The following is a 16542-nucleotide window of genomic DNA, read 5'->3' as shown; positions in this document are numbered from 1 at the left end:
TGCACTCTTTCCCTGTGGGCACCTGGCCCACTGTTCGTGCTGGGCTCCAAACAGCCCCAAGAAACAGTATTAAAAGGAGCTGAGAGATTCCTTTTATACAGCTGCATATTTTACAACCCATATACATATATGCCTATACACACACATCGCCGCAGCAGGTCTGTGCCACCAGGGCCTTAAAGCAGTCAGGATTCAGCCTCAATGCAAAGTGTCATCCTTCTCCCCAGAGCACCCTCCTTCATGCTCCATCCTGGGGGGCCCCTCAGCCCGGTTCTCTCTCTGCACAGCGTGGAGGTGGACGGTAGGCGTGCTAGGGTCCTTGCCCACCCCCTGGCTGGGGTCGCCAGCCCCATGCTCCGGGTGATGCCGCTGGATGTGTTTGATGACCTGGAACTTCTGCTTGGCCTTATAGGGGCAGTAGCGGCAGAAGAAGGGGTGCTCGTTGGTGTGGGTCAGGTAATGGTGGCGCAGGCCCGCCGCCCAGCGGAAAGCCCGCCCGCAGGCATTGCAGACATAAGGCTTCTCCTCACTGTGCTTCTTCAAGTGGGTCTTGAGGAGGAAGCGGGTCTTGAAGGCCTTGCCACACTGCTCGCAGATGAAGGAACGGGCCTCCTGATGCCGCGTCTCCTTGTGCACCCGCAGGGCATCTGCCCGATTCGTGCGGTACTCACACTCATTGCAGTGGTATGGCTTCAGGCCTGTGGCAACAGGGAAGGAGATGGCACCGGGATCAGGGGCACAGTGCCCTCCATCCCACAGGTCTCACCATCCCTGTAACAGAGTGTCAGCCCCCAGGGACCATCCCCTACATCCCATGTCAGAAGGCATCCCAAGACCCCCCATTTCCAAGGCACCACACGGTGCCTGGGGTTCGTACCACCCCACCTTCCCTCCCAACCCACCAGCACACAAGAATGTCCTGCCACCCAACTGCTAGAAGTCCTCCCCCACCTCCAGCTGGGCCACCATAGCAAAGAAAGCACAGAAATGGGGCTCCCACAGCCTCAACACTCTCAACGGTGCCCCATGGCCTGTCCTCAGTGGGCAGCACTCACCCGTGTGCTTTGTCATGTGGTACTTGAGCTGATTCACCCACTTGCACTTGTAGCCGCAGTCAGGGCAGAGGTATTTCCGCTCCTCCTTGTGGATCCGCATGTGGTACTGGGTACAGGGCAAGAGGACAGGGTCAGGATGAGGCCATGTCCCCTGTCCTGAGAATGTGCAGGGCGCTGGCGTACCAGCAAGGGGCTTAAAGACAGCTCTGACATCTCAAACTGCATGAGGCAAGGAGGGCTGTCTGCTTACCTGGCAGACTACGGGCAGGGGGAATCCACAGCAGGGTCAGGATGAGACGCCTGTACTGCTAAGCTTGCTCTGTCCCAGCCTGTGGTTGGCACAGGCATTTCTCCCCGGTTTGGTATTTAGGGCAAAGTCTGGGCTAAAACCCAGCCCAACAGAGCCAGCCCTGAGCTAAGCACATTGTGCAGCCTCACCCCAGGCAGTCCCAGAGGGCTCCAGCTCAGCCTGGCCATTAAAAAAAGTCAATATTTCTTTTAGCAGGATGAGACCATTTTCCCCTCCATTACCCCATGGCTGGCCCTCCAGTACTAGCAAAGGCCCTTTACCATGCATAAGGATTCCGCTAATCACCTACAGAAATGAGGGCAGGGTCTGGCTCTGCTTGCAGGGAAGCTGAGCTTTCCCTGCACCGTGTCTAACTGGTGCCTCAGAGCACGCTGCATGCCAGCAGGCAGACAAACTTGGCTTTGAGTGGTGCAAGGCTGCATCCAGAGGCCACCAGAGATGTCAGCGGGAAGAGGAGTGAACTTGGGCAGCTGCCCACATTCTTGCCCCTTCCCCTTAATCTGCAACAGCAGGAAGCAGGGAAGAAACATACTGTACCCTCATGAGTTTTATCCACTCGTCTCATGAGCCACAGAAGAGGATGGAGGACAAAACTCCCCTTGGGAGTTTCTTCTTCCCCAAATCCCCGTCTGGATCCCCCTCAACCCATGTAGATGCAGCAGGGTATATCCCCAAGCAGGGCGCTCACCTTGAGACGTGAGGGGTCGGCACAGGCGTATTTACAAAGGTGGCACTTGTAGGGTTTCTCGCCGGTGTGGATGCGGATATGCCACGTGATCTTCTGCCTGTTCTTGGTGGTGTACTCACAGTCTGAGCACTTGTACACGCGGGTGCCCCCATGACCTTTCATGTGCTGGTCAAAGACAAGCTGGTGGCAGCAGGCAAAGTCGCAGAAGGGACACCGCAGGGGTTTGTCCTGGGGGGCAGCTGGCTCGTGGCTCTCCACGTAATGCCGCACTAGCTGCTGCCGCTCCTTGGCCGCAAAGCTGCACAGCTCACAGCGGTGGCTGAAATGCTGTGTCTTGTGCTCCTCCAGCGCCTCCCGGGTGGTGAAGGTCTCCTTGCAAGTGCTGCACTCCAGGTGCGGGTGCTGCTTCTGCAGGTGGCACTTGAGCGTGGCCTCGCTGTGGCACACAAAGCCGCAGCGCGGGCAGCCATAGGACACCTTCTCCTCGTGCCGTCGCAGGATGTGCTGCTTGAGGGCCGTCTCAGAGCTGAAGCGAGCCTCACAGCGGGAGCAGCCGAAGTTGAGCTCGCCACGGTGGCAGCTGTTGACGTGGCGGGTGATGTCATTCTGCAGGTAGCTGCTGTAGTCACAGAGTGGGCAGAAGTGGGTGGGTGTCTTTTCATGCACCCGCAGGCGGTGGATGCGCAGCTTGGAGTTGGTGCCAAAGGTCTGGCTGCAGATGCCGCAGGCGATGCGCCCCACGCCAGTGTGCAGGGACTGGTGGGCCTCCAGGCGGTAGCGCCGCGTGGTGCTGAACTCACAGTAGCAGCACTTGTGTGGCTTTACTCCCTCGTGTTTGATGCGGATGTGCTGCCGCAGGCAGCGGGCTTGCTTGCAGGTGAACTCACACTGGCGGCACTGCAGCTGTGGCCGCTTGCTGTAGTGCTTGCGGTGCAGTTTGCGGTGCAGCCGCAGGGCTTTGGCTGCCTTGGAGGTGAAGGGGCAGGAGGTGCAGCGAAACTCACCCAAGGTCACACAGCCCCTCTTCTTGTGTGTCTTCATGGCCCGTTCCTGGTGGCAGGTGAAGGGGCAGGTGGGGCAGGAGAAACGCCTCCTCTTGGGCAGGGTGGCTTTTGGGGGGGTCACATCCAGCAGGAGCTTGCTGGGCTGGCCTGTCTCAGTGCTGGCTGGGTCCCCCTCCAGGAGCTCGGTGCTTTGTGGTCCGTCATCTTCAGGATGCATGATGTGCTTCTCGGCACAGTGGCTCTTGAGGGCCCGCCGGGAGCGGAAGGCCTCAGGGCACAGGGAGCACCAGAACTGCTCTAGGCTCCGGCACCCATCCTCCACATGGGAGGTGATGGTGGAGACACGGGAGCACACAAAGGAGCAGGCATTGCAGTGCAGCTTCCCTCCCTCCCGCCGGTATTTCTCCGATGGTTTTCCAGGGTGGGGAGGACAAGTGGCTCTACCTGGCTCAGCCCCATCCCCTTGCTGGGGAGGCTCTTCTGCCACCTCTGTGCTGTCACCCAGCACGGATTTCTCAGGAGCAGGAGAGCCCGATGCCTGCTCCCCATCCAAAGGACTACCTGCTGTCTGCATTTTATCAGGCAGCAATTCAGCTTCCCAAGGGCTCTTGGCATGCCCTGACTCCTCTGAGCCTCCCTTCTCGCTCTCCGCTGTTTCTTCTGTATCATTACCACCAGGCTGGTCAGCAGGTTGGCACAATCCAGGTGGCTCCTGACCAGCTGGTTTGATGATCTTGTTCTTCTTCAGGAGAACTGGGCACTTCTTGAGTAGGTGGGTGTTGAGCCCCCTTTGCTGCTTAAAGCTGGCACCACACTCATGGCACACGAGTGGGGCCCGGCGGCTCTGACAGCTGGCTTTAGAGTGCAGGGACATGGACTTCTCCTTCCGCGTGACGTATGAGCACTTCTCGCACTTAAAGATCTGACTCTCTGACTGCACCACCAGCATCTGCACCCTGCCCTCCAGCACCAGCGTCTCTGCCTGCTCCTTGTCCTGCTTCCGTAGAGCCTTCAGCACTGACTCTGAGCCACCCCTGGCATCATCACTGGAGGTGGCCACGTCCTCTGGGACAGGTGCGTGGCTCTGTTCAGCTGTCTTCAGCACGCTGAGCCAGGCCTCTGGCAGCTCGGCTTGGCTGGTCTCTCTCATCTCTGTGTCTGGTACCAGATTATTGTGGTCTGAGCACGACCCCTGAAGGTGGCCTGTGGCCTGCCTCAGGGCATCTTTTTGCTGGCTGTCTCCTCCTGCTACACTGCCCTCCAGCCTCGCTGCCTTGTGTTCCCCTACATCTGCCGCCTCTTCTTCAAAGTCTGGGATGTCTTCGAGTGCATTGTCATTGTCATCCAAACCCAGGTCCTCCTGGGAGCTCAGCATCTCATAGGCTGCAGGAGGCTCCTTGCAGGACAGCATTTCCACACCCTCTGGCCCTGCCGCACAAGATTCTCCAGCCAAATGCTCCAGGAGGGGGTCAGATGAGACATTCAGTGCCTCCAAATGCAAAGTGCAACTCTCTGCCACATCCCCAGGAGCAGCGAGCTCAGTTGAGCCTGCAGCAGCATCTCCTTGCACGCAGTCATCTCCCAGGGTATTGCCAGCAGTGGGACAGCCCTGCTCCCCCTGGTCCACACCTCTCTCCACCTCGCTGCTGCTCTCAGGTGGAGCGGCATCCTGCCTAAGGAGGGGCACCACAAACGCTTGCTGGTAGCCCTCTTCCCCCTGGGATTCCAGCTGGGATGGCTTTGCCTTTGCTTTTGCCCACTGCTCCTTGCCAGGAAGGGGGGAGCTGGCATCCACATGCAGGGCTGTGCCGAGGTCATAGCTGAAAAGCACCTCAGATGAGCTGATTTCCAGCTCCTTGTTGGCATAGTTTTCCAGCCAGTCCTTGTCACCGGGTACGTAGCCATGAATCTTGCGCTTGTGGAAGAAAAGGCTGGTGTTGCTGAAGGTGCAGTAGGAACAGAGGGCGCAGCGGAACTCCTTCTGCTTGGTGTGTTTGCAGTTCTCATGGTTCAGCAGTGCCTGCTTGTACTTGGTCTGGTACGTGCAGTACTGACACTGGAAGACGGGCACCTGGTAGTTCTGTGAGTGCTTGGCCTGCATGTGCTTCTGCAGCTCGTACTTGCGCTTACAGGTGAAGCCACACACCTCACAGATCAGACTTTTGCCCTGGTGCCGCAGCTTGTGGCTGCTCAGCTGGTCAGCACGGTGGCACCGGTATGAGCACTGGTTGCATTGGTACCTGGGGAGAAAGCAGAATCAGTCAAACAGTATGAGGAACTGGGGCAGCCTGAGCCCCATCAGGCACGTTGAGCTCTGATTCCTTGTCCCGGACACATGGGGAAGGGGTACCACTTGGTTTGCCAGATCTGACCTTTGCCATGCAGACAGCTCTTACCGCAGGCAATTCCTCCCTGCTGCAGCCCTTGGCACTGCTGGTACTTTACAGCCCCGGCTGGGGACAGGAGATAGATTCCCTGAGTATTCCATACAGTGACTGCATCACCCCCACATACATCACACCAGCAGCAACCCCGGCATCCCTGGAGGCACACTAGACCCAATGGAGGTGATAATACAGAGGTGAAAAACATGTTTTGGCAGAGTCCTGCACATGCCCAAGCTGGCCTTGGCCCACAGTCATCAGCAGAACCCATGAACCCAAGCTCAGAGCTGCACTGATATGTTAATACACCTCCTTGACCAAAAATAGCCTTGCCTCCACAGCACCATGCTGGCAACAACCTGCAAGCTCAAAGACCACATTTTTTACATGCCAGAGTAGGCTGTAGCCATCCCCCAGGCATGAGAGTCTGGCACGCAATGCAGCCTGGGAGCAGCAGACTCCTGGAGCAGGATTTGGGGAGCCCTGACTATGCTGCCAGGCCAGCAGAGACGGGTGTCATACCGGAGATCTCCAGTGTGCTTGCGCATGTGGACATTCAGGTAGTGCTTCCACTTGGTGATGTACCCACACTCGGTGCACATGAAGTTCTTGTCATCGGAGTGGGTCAGCATGTGTTTGGACAGGTAGCTCACATCCCGGCATGTGAAGTTGCAAAGTTCACACTTGTGAGGTTTCTCTCCTACACACAACACAGGAACACCCTCACCATGACAGCCAGATAAAGCAATACTGTTTGCCTCCCTCTGCAGGTAAACTAGATCAGCAGGAGCTGGGGGTAACAGCAGGGACAGGGACACGCCCTGACTTCAGCCAAGTGATGACAGGGTGACAGGGCCAGCAATGGGACCCAGGAGCCCTGACCCAGCCCTCCCTGCCCACCGGGAGCTGGACAGGATCCCTCCATCCCAGCTCGGGACCCCTGCAGCGGACACCCACCAGTGTGCAGCAGCATGTGTCGGATGAGCACCCTCTTGTGTGCAGTGGCAAAGGCGCACTCAGTGCACTTGTGGATCTTCTCGTTGGCGTGCATCTTGCCCACATGGTCGTGAAACTCCACGGGGTTGAAAGTGGCGTACGGGCAGAAGCTGCACTGGAGCTGCTCACTGCCTGGGTGCCCCTGCTTCTTGTGCTTGCGGAAAACATGCTTGTTGGAGCAGATGAAGTCGCACTGCTGGCAGTGGAAGGCATAGTGGGTTTTTCGGTGAGCCTCCATGGCCTCAGCTGTGCCAAAGAGCAGCGAGCAGGCATGGTACTTGCACTCCACTGCCTTAATGCCATGAGCATCCTTGAGATGACGGACAAACTCTTTCCGGTCCTCCACGCAGTAGTCGCAGCCCCCCTGGAAGCAGCTCAGCTTCTTGGGCTCAGCTTTGTGAGTCTTCAAGTGCTCTTTGAGTGCCTGGCTGAGCCGAAACTTCTCCTCACAGACAGGGCAGGAATAAACATCAGAGTAGAAGTTGGAGATGTCCTCGTGCATGCTGGCCATGTGACGATTGAGGGCATTCTTCTCCACCGAGCTGTAGTGGCAGAGCGGGCAGCGATGGGCCTTCTCTCCTGTCTCCCGCATCATGTGGATTTTCAGTTTACTTTTGCTGGTGAAGTACTTGTGGCAGTTGGGGCACTGCAGGCTGGGGTCAGGGAAGTGCAGGTTGAGGTGCTCCACCAGGTGCGTCCGCTTCTTGAAGCACCGCTTGCATTCAGGGCACATGTGGGTTTTGTAGAGGTACTCAGAGCCTTCCACGACATCTCCTGTGAAAGCAGAGTAGGGGGAGCCGTCAGCAGAGAAGAGACGGAAAGCATGGGCAGATGTTCTCTCCCAGATCCAGCTGTGTCAAGGCACGGGCTTATACGCATATGTGGTCACACAGCAGCCATCTACTTGGAGGTACTGTCCCCACCCCAAGCCACCAGCACAGTTCAGGTGAGCTCTTTCCAGCCTAACAGTGGTAAAGCACAGCCTATATCAGGCCTGCCTGCACATCCCCAAAGCCAGGCAGACTTTTGCCTGCTTTTGTCTGAGCCCGGCAGCAGTTGTGGACATGCAAAAGGAGGGACGCGTTTGCTTGGGTAGAGGGCAGGGGGAACAGTGCACTGGTACATGCAGGATCCTGAATGGGGACCCCCAGGACCCACAAGCCCAGCCCACGTTCCTTCGCCAGTCTTGAGGCTGTGCTGCTTGATCATAATACAAACCAGAGCAGCTCCTGGTAGGGCCCCACATCCTACCTTTAAAGTGCTGCACCTGCAGCACTCTGGCTTTCTCGGGAGCTGCCTTCCCATCCTCTTTGGCCTCGCCTTCACAGGGGCTCTCACCATCCTCATCCCGTGACTCGTCCCCACTGCTGTCTGAGTCCTCTTCTCCAGCTGACACTTTCTGCCCCTCCAAGGAGCCCTCCCTGGTCCCTGTGGGCTTTGCAGGCCTGGCTTCTGCTGCAGTGGCTTCCCAGCCAGCGTGGCAATTCCCTGCCTCCTCCTGTCCTTCTTCTGCTGCTTCAGTGGGGCAAGACAGAGATCATCATGCTCCAGGCAAGAGGGAGCCACCCTCCTCACCCACACACATGCAAAAAACTTGCTGGCCAAGATGGGGGGCACAAACCGTGCCACAGGGAGGAAGGAATGCAGGGCTCCATGGCCCTCCAGCAGCACAGCCTCAGCCCTTGCTCCTCCCAGTTGTAACTGGGATGCATGGACAGTCAGCCTCTGCAGCACCCACAGGCCCTGACCCTCCCACCCAGCCATACCTGATGGCAGGATGCAGCGCTGCTCCAGGCTGTTGGGGGCTGAGCCAGGGGGGCTACCTGTTGCAGGCATCTCAGCAGGGGGCTCTGTGGTGTGGCCCTTCCTGTGCTGCCAGAATAGCTTAGCATTGGCTGTGATGAAGTCACAGTGGCCACAGTGGAAGGGAAAGTGGGTGCGGTGGTGCTGCTCCATGGCTGGGCGGCTGGGGAAGAGCAGCGGGCAGGCACGGTAAGCACAGGACACGGGGGAGGCCCCATGCAGGCGGCACAGGTGGCTGCGCAGTTGCTTGCGGTCCTCTGTGGTGAAATGGCAGCCCTTCTCCGGGCAAGGCAGGGCTCCTGGTGGCGTGCGGTGTGTCTTGAAGTGCTCCTTGAGTTCGCCGGGCTGCATGAACACTTCCCGGCAGATGGGGCACAGTAGGTGCTCAGGAGTGGAGCTCTCCTGCATGCCAGCTCCAGGTGGCTCCGAGCCCCCAGGCTCACTCTGGCCCTCGTTGGCAGAAGCCAACAGTGCCCCAGAGAGCTCCAGGTGCCTGGGGGGGGTCAGCAGCAGGCACTGGTGCAGTGACAGCAGGGAGGCCTCTGGGAAGCTCTGTCCACACCTCTCGCAGAAATACAGCTCCACTACTTTGACCAGCACCTCTGCAGAGAGCAAGGGGCAAGCATTAGGAAGGGCTTTTGCCAGGCCCAGAGCTTGGAGCTGGTGGTTCAGTTCCAGCTCTGGACAAGGAGGATAAACCTGTTGCCACAAACTACAGTTTGGAGAACTGCAGCCCTCCACCTGCCCAGGGTATTCCAGGACACCTCCCATAAGAGAGGGGACACCACCACCAGGGTAACCACAATGACCAGGTCTGTCCCTTAGCACCTTTGAGGCATGCAGAGATGTGAGGCTGGCTCAGCCCCGTTCCTAGCAGTATGTGCCCATGCTGGACCTGGGTGAGAAGTGTGCTGGGGGTGGCAGTCTGGGGCGGACATCTCTGCCTGGTCCCCACTGACAGCACAGAGCAACCCCCTCACCCGACATGCAACTCCCACAGCCACCCCTCCCCATCCACACTCCCAGCTTGTGCCAGGTCTGCGCTTGATGGTAGCACTACACTCATGATGCACACAGGGTCAGAGACACAAGGGCACTGTGGTGTCCCCAGGGTGCCAGCTGGTAGGGACAGGGGCCCTGGCCAGACCTCTGTCCCTCTGTCGAGCGCTGTGGGGCCCATGTTGCCCTCCCTGCACCCCATACCTGTGGCATTGGCTGCGTTGCTCAGTGTCACATTGCCAGCCACTGCCTCGATGAATATTTCCACGTTGCTTCCTTCAGCATGAGCCCCTTCCCCAGACATCGACGCCTCTGCCAGCAGCAAGTCCTGGCTGGCAGACAATGGGGGTGTCCCAGCCAGGTCAGTGCTGGCCACATCAGGGCTTTCCATGGCTCCTGCCTCTCCTGGCGGGGGCAGGAGCAGCTCCGAGCACAGGGCCTCCATCTCCCTGCCGGCACCCTCAGACACAGCCACTTCTGCACTCATTGCCAGTGGGCACTGGTGCTGGGCAGGAGGGCCTCTCACTCTGAAACAGAAGAAAGTGCTTTAAATGAGGGAGAACCCAGAGGCTCAGGGGTCCTACAGGATTTTGGGGGTCAGCCTGCTGTGCCAGTCCCCAGGCAGGGGTATCTCGACACTGGCTCCCTTCTGCTGTCCCCAAGCAGGCTGGTGACAAAACCCACTGCCATGGAGCAGATGGGGTGTGAGGACCCCTGTACCCTCCCCAAAGATGCCCAGGGGCCTCTACCTGAGCCCAACAGCCAGACTTGCTCCCTGGGCACGGGTGGGCCCAGACCCGGGCCTAGCCTCTGGATCCAGGTCCAAGTGGGCCCGAGCCCGAGTCCAACCCCCAGACCTGGGCCCAGCCGCCAGTGAGGAGGTGCCCACGGCGAGTCCCCGCACGGCCGGGGCCGTCCCAGCCACCTCGCACTGCAGCCCCGGCCTGTCCCCCCCGGGCCGGGGACTCAAGCAGGACCCCGGTGCCTCCGGCCCTGGCACATCTCGGTGGCGCGCGCCGGGCGAGAGGGAGCGTCACCCTTTGTGCAGCTCGCCCGGCCGCTCTGCTCTGCCCCGCCGCCCGCCCCGGCCCCGCTCTATGGTGCCAGCCGGCAGCCGACCGGAAGCGGCGCCGGGCGGAAGTGAGGCTGGGGCCATAGAGAGCGGCGTGGCGCGGGCCAGAGCGGCGCCGCGCGGAGGTGAGGGGCGGCGGGGCCGGGGGCCGCAGGAGGCCGGCTCCTGGTGCGGGGCGCGGCCGGGGGCTGGGCCCCTGCCGTGGGGAAAGCCGGTGTGGGGCTGGGTCTCCTGCCGGGGAAGGTGGGCTCCTGCCGCGGGGCTGAGGCTGGCTGCGGCGGGGGAAGGCCCCACTGCGGAGCGGCGACCGTGCCGTGGGCCCGAGCCGTCCTGCGGGGCAGGGGACACCCTGCCCTGGGAAGGAGCCTTGCTGTGGCGTCAGACCCTGTTCTGGGGGAGGCGGGGTGCTGCTTGAGGGGGCAGAGCGGGTCTGTGTATCTGTCAGGAGAGGCGCCTCCTCATTCCCTATATCTGACAGACCCCTGCTGAGAGCTGGAGAAACTTCAAGCCCCCTGTGTGTGCGACCGGTGCCCTTTATCCACACGCGGAGGTGCTGCTTCCACCACATTTGTGCACCCGTTGCCAACAGCAAAGAACCAGCTCTTGGCTCAGCTGGCCGAGGCACTTCAGGTTTTTCAAACAATAAACCTTAAATAATTGCAGTACTTGTGATTTCTAGCTGCTTAAAGAATAAAACTGTGCAAAACTGTTGTAATGGCTGACGAAACAACAGAGTGCTCCTGTGCTTGCTTGAGAGCCTACAGCTCCTGGCCCTTTCCTGCCTGTCTCGCCCAGTGGCCTGCAGAGAGCAGGGAGGCTCCTGCAGCCGGTGGCAGTCTGAACCTCCAGTAGTAAGATAAGCATGGATGTGGGAGATCTGTATGTGCCAGGCAGCCTTTCACGTTGAGAGCTGGCTAAAATAAAGCCCAGGGAACTGTGGGCAATCCATTGTGTCCCTTGCTGCCATTCAGTCCTTCTTTTTCCATGCAGATTTGTTTCTGGAGTGCGGAGATGGTGCTGTGGAAAGAGCCTTCTTAACCTCCCACAATGCCCTTTTCTGACTTTGTCTTAGCACTGAAGGACAACCCGTACTTTGGGGCTGGGTTCGGCCTCGTTGGGGTGGGCACAGCCCTGGCATTAGCTCGGAAGGGGGCCCAGTTTGGGCTGGTGGCTTTCAGGCGTCATTATATGATTACCTTGGAGGTGCCCAGCAAGGATAAGAGCTACCACTGGCTGCTGAACTGGATCTCCCACCACGCCAAGCACACGCAGCACCTCAGTGTTGAGACATCATACCTGCAGCACGAAAGCGGGCGCGTCAGCACCAAGTTTGACTTTGTCCCCAGCCCTGGGAACCATTTCATCTGGTAAGAGAGGGCAAGGAAAAACAGTCTGGGGATTGGCCCTCACTTTGGCAAGGGAACTTCAACCTGGGGGATCCATGGAGGCAGCAGAGAGGATCCTGCCTCCTCCTTGGGTCTGGGTTAGTGCAAGAGGTTGAGAGATGCGAGAGGAGTCTGTATTCACCACTGTGAGGTGATATCTTTAACAGAGATGAGTGTTCTTGATGCACAAACTGGGCTGGGTGCAGCTGAGTGGTGCTGGACCGCTGTTGCCCAACCCCATCTTCTCGCCCCAGGTATCGCAGGAAGTGGATTCGCATCGAGCGCAACCGGGAGAAGCAGATGATTGACCTGCACACAGGGACGCCATGGGAGTCTGTCACCTTCACTGCACTGGGCACCAACCGGGAGATCTTCTTCAGCATCCTCCGGGAAGGTCTGTAGGGGAGCTTCATGGGGTCCTGCTGGGAACAGCCTGCTTCCTGGAGACACCCAGGGCTTCACAGGAGATCCTTTTCCCTGCCAGCTGTCCCCTCTGCCTCTCTCTGCAGCCCGGGAGCTGGCGCTGCAGCAGCAGGAGGGGAGAACGATCATGTACACAGCCATGGGAGCCGAGTGGCGGCAGTTTGGCTTCCCCCGCCGCCGGCGGCCTCTCAGCTCTGTGGTGCTGGAGGAAGGTGTGTCGGAGAAGCTGGTCCAGGATGTGAAGGAGTTCATCGACAACCCCAAGTGGTACAGTGAGAGAGGCAAGGCTCCAGTGTTGTGTCCGCTGTACTGTGCCCAGCATGGCTCCTTACCTTCCTGCAGCCACGGCTGTGGGACACCACCCTCAGCACATCCTGCAAATGAACAAGCCCAGGCAGTGATGTCAGTCCTGGGTCTGCAAAGGGACACACTCCCCTTGGTTCAATCCAGTCCTGGAAACTGCAATAAGCCATGAAGTTCATTGCTCCTGCAGTGCTGCTGTGGGGTGGGGCAGGATGCCTGTGGTCCTCTCTGGAGATGGCTGCAGAGAGGTTTTTCCCTGCTGCTTGCCTTCCCCTGGTGTGTCCTCTGTGCATGCTCAGCACAACCCCATGGCTCTAGTGGGGAGAGCTCAGAGCATCCCAGCTGGTTCCTAAAAGGTCACTGTCTTCCTAGGGATCCCCTACCGAAGAGGCTACCTGCTGTATGGTCCTCCTGGCTGTGGGAAAAGCAGTTTCATGTGAGTATTGCCAATTGGCTAATGGCATTTTTACTGCTAGCTGCCTGCTCTGGGGCACAGCAGTCTCTGGTGAGAGGGTGTGGGTGAGTCTGGGTTTGAAATGCAGGAGTGGGCTGTGCCACCTGTGTGATGCCTGGTGTAAGCATTTGCGTTGCTGGCACCGTGACAGGTCTGGGTGATGAGCCCATTGCTTTTCACAGTGCTGCATAGCACCAACGGGCTGAGCAGGTGCTCCCACTCACTCCCCATGTCTGATCCCCACCAGGGGAGGGTGCCTATGTCCTCTCCTCTGCTGCTGGGCAGGGAGCTCTGGTTCTTCCTCTGCTCTGGGCTTTCTCACTGTGATTCCACCCCTGTGGTTTGTGTCCTTCCCAGCACAGCTTTGGCCGGGGAGCTGCAGTACAGTATCTGCCTGCTTAGCCTCAGTGACCGCAGCCTCTCTGATGACCGGCTCAATCATCTCCTGAGTGTGGCACCGCAGCAGAGCATCATCTTGCTGGAAGATGTGGATGCTGCCTTCATCAGCCGGGACCTCGCTGCTGAGAGTGAGTGGTGCCCTGTTCCTGGGCCAGCAGTGGGAGGGATGTTTGTTGGCTGTGCTGGGGGAAAGTTTGAACTCTGGGCTGCTCTGCTGCACCAGCAGAGACCATGAGTGGGCAGCTCTCAGGGGCCTCAGGGCCCAAGCTGCACCTTGCCCAGTTTTGGCTAGGCTATATAAAGAGAAATTTGGGTCCTTTATTCTCAGAGACACTTCTCCTGCCCAGTTGTTTTCAGCATGAAGGAGGAGGTGGCTTTCCCCCTTGTTCTCTTTTTGGGTTCCCATGGGTGCAGGTGGGTAGGGAAAGTGAATATGCTGCCAGCCAAGGAGACACAGGGGGCCAGCCTCGGGACGGGGAGCTTGGCTTAAGCCATAGGTGATAGGGAGGTGGCCTGCAAGACTACACAGGGTTAGTGGCCAATGGATATGGTCTCAGACACCTCTGTCTCCAGACCCAGCTGTGTACCAAGGCATGGGGCGCCTGACCTTCAGCGGCCTCCTCAATGCGCTGGACGGTGTGGCATCCACAGAGGCCCGGATTGTCTTCATGACCACCAACTATGTGGACAGGTCAGAGCTGCCCCCTGGGAGGGAACAGGGAAGGTAGCAGGGGAAAAACCTTGCTCTCTTTTGATGGGCTTTATGGAGGGCTATTTGCATCCTTCAGCTTGACAACTGGAGGTTTCCCAAATCCTCCCTTGAGATGCAAATCCTTTGATTGCTAATCAGGATCCTTTTTGATGGAGCCTCGGGTGCTTCTTTGCTGTTCAGACCACAGTTGTGCCCTTCAGGAGCAGTACCAGCTTCCTGCCTGTGGGACCTGCAGGTTTTGGGGTTCTGACTGTGCTGCGAGTGGAAACACTGGCCCCACACACAGCCCGCTGGGTTGGCAGGATGCAATGTGGGCTCATGGCACCTGGCCAGACACTGCACTGCGGCAGGCTTGGCTCACTCCAGACCACGCTGGCCTAGAGGGTTGTTTAGAGGTTGCCCATGGGACAGAGATGGGCAGAGCTGTTTCCAGGACACGCTTGTCCTCCTCCGGAGCCAGCCCTTCCCCAGCTCTCTTGCTTTTGAGTTGATTTTCCCCCTCAACCTTCCCAGGGACAAACCTGTTCTTCATCTTCATCGTCTCACAGTGCAGAGCACATTGCAGATAGTGCTGTGCTGGTGTGGAGGGGGGCCTCCTGCAGGACCCACCCTGCAGAGACACTTTGATCAGGTTTTCAAGTCACCTGTGTCTCTCAACAGGCTGGACCCAGCCCTGGTGCGTCCCGGCCGTGTGGATCTCAAGCAGTACGTGGGCCATTGCTCCCGCTGGCAGCTTGCCTGCATGTTCCAGCGCTTCTACCCTGAGCAACCCCTGGCTGCAGCCGAGCGGTTTGCAGAGCAGGCACTGGCAGTCTCCAAACAGATCAGTGCTGCCCAGGTGCAGGGTCACTTCATGCTCTACAAGACAGACCCTGAAGGAGCCATTTCAAACATACGCTCCATCCTGCTGTGACCAGGGGCCCAGCTTTCCCTGGCCACGCTAAGAGGACTGGGACAAGGATGTGACCATCTCAGGGATGCCATGAAGCTGCCCAGCCATGCATGCCAGGTTTCTGTTCACCTCTACTCCTCCAAGGCCTTGACTTTTTATTAAAACACATGGAGAGTCAGAACTGCCAGCCTTGCAGTGTGGAGAGGGAGTCAGCTCTTGCTGCTCCCCAGACTTTGGTGCTACTGCACCGTCCCTGTGTGTGCCTCGTGCTGGGATTGCTGTAAGCTGCCAAGGCTTCTGGATGTGAATCACCTTCCTTGCAGGACAGCCTGGGGGTGCACTAGAAGGGCATTTCCTTGGGGCAGGACATTGGGGTGCTGCACTACTAAAGAGCTGCTGGCCTTTGAAGGGACAGCGGTCTTCACTGGTTTGTGAATATCCTCTGAAATACACAGCGTGGCTCTTGGCTTTCCAGTCCCTTCACCTGTTAGTAGCCCCAGTATCCAGCTGCTGGTCCAGAGCCCTGCTGACCAGGTCCTGGCCACTGCCAGTACTGGAAATCCAGAGTGTTTTAGAAAAAAGCAGCTACCAAGAGACAGCTCGTTGCCCATTGGGCTGTAGGCTGGTGCCACAGCTCCTCCCCTGCTGGGCTGTGATGCCAAGTCACAGATCTGCTTGGACATCGTTCCTGGGTGGGCTTGACTGTCCCTCCTACCAGCAATGTGGGGCTGGAGCTACTGCAGACCTCGGGGCAGGGCAGATGAGAGGCTTTGGCTGGTTACAGAATATCTTCCCAAGAGCCTGATATTAATACCAACATGAATTTTTGCAGCCAGGCCAGCCTGGTACAAGGTGCAGAAATCCCTGCTGGAGGTGACTATTTGTGTCTTTTCCAGCAGGAGAGGCCCTGCATGGTTGAAGGAGGGATGTGGCCTGCTGCTGGTAGTCTCACAGCCTTTTTCCTGTCATTGGGCTTCTTTCCTGCCAGGAGTCAAAGTCCTGGATGGGCTGGTAGAGCCACAGGTGCCTGAAATGCAATCAAAAAGCAGGCAGGTTCTGCACCTCCTTCCCCACACCACAGAACCAAGTGTCAGCATGTGCGTGCTGACCCACAGAACAAGCCAGCCAGAGCCTCTCCGCTCCCCTGTCCCTGTTTCAGAGTCCCTAAATCTGGTTCCCCAGAGCCAGCCCCTTGTTCATATCCTCAGTTTGGGAGCTGTGTCACCTTGGTGGGGCTGGGGGAGCTGGTTCCAGGCCACGCTCAAGCTGTTAGGTTGCTGCTCAGCCCTCCTCTTGGCCCTGTCCTGCAGGGCCAAGGGTGAAGCTGAGAGCACATGGGGATGGGAAGGGGCCCAGCTGGTGCCACCCAGCTGAATTTCAGTGTAAAGAGGCACAGCTGTGATGCAACCCCCAGACTCGCGCAGATGTCTCTGCAAGTGAAGGGTTGATCCTGTAGGCACGGCAGGGGTCTCTAGTGACTCAAGGTGGCTCCTGGAGCAGGCTGCTGCTGTTGGCATCTCAGACCCTGTACTTGGCCATCCCACTGAGGTTGACTGCTCAGATCCAGCCTCTTCAGTAAAAGCTGACCAGTGTCTGGCGAATGCCTCACAGCAGTTTGAGAGGATGGGGGAGTGGTGAGGGGGAGCGAGAGGGGCAAGATACC

At 58.5% G+C, this 16542-nt stretch overlaps 2 protein-coding genes across 3 annotated transcripts; one reads left to right on the top strand and one right to left on the bottom strand.

Annotated features, from left to right (window-relative positions):
• Positions 1-76: 76 nt before the first annotated feature.
• On the bottom strand, positions 77-10337 carry ZNF142 (zinc finger protein 142). Of its 2 annotated transcripts, XM_056350127.1 has the most exons (9): positions 9989-10337; positions 9444-9766; positions 8204-8842; positions 7689-7952; positions 6399-7211; positions 5964-6141; positions 2054-5297; positions 1056-1161; positions 77-698 (listed from the first exon to the last, which is right to left on the bottom strand). In XM_056350127.1, exons 2-9 carry the CDS (start codon positions 9724-9726, stop codon positions 199-201), a joined length of 6027 nt encoding a protein of 2008 aa, XP_056206102.1. In that variant the 5' UTR covers positions 9727-9766; positions 9989-10337; the 3' UTR covers positions 77-198. The 2 variants fall into 2 exon arrangements, with proteins under 2 accessions (XP_056206102.1, XP_056206103.1); XM_056350128.1 differs by having other exon boundaries at positions 7689-7949; positions 9444-10337.
• A 37-nt stretch (positions 10338-10374) lies between these two features.
• On the top strand, positions 10375-15347 carry LOC130154236 (mitochondrial chaperone BCS1). The gene is made up of 8 exons (XM_056350142.1): positions 10375-10436; positions 11302-11678; positions 11951-12090; positions 12206-12400; positions 12795-12858; positions 13234-13403; positions 13849-13966; positions 14648-15347. Exons 2-8 carry the CDS (start codon positions 11359-11361, stop codon positions 14898-14900), a joined length of 1260 nt encoding a protein of 419 aa, XP_056206117.1. The 5' UTR covers positions 10375-10436; positions 11302-11358; the 3' UTR covers positions 14901-15347.
• Positions 15348-16542: the final 1195 nt, after the last annotated feature.

The sequence above is a fragment of the Falco biarmicus genome, chromosome 8, assembly GCF_023638135.1.
Source record: "Falco biarmicus isolate bFalBia1 chromosome 8, bFalBia1.pri, whole genome shotgun sequence".
Classification (NCBI taxonomy): Eukaryota; Metazoa; Chordata; class Aves; order Falconiformes; family Falconidae; genus Falco; species Falco biarmicus.
The sequence above is the reverse complement of the archived record's forward strand: the minus strand, read 5'-3'. Positions and strand labels throughout refer to the sequence as shown.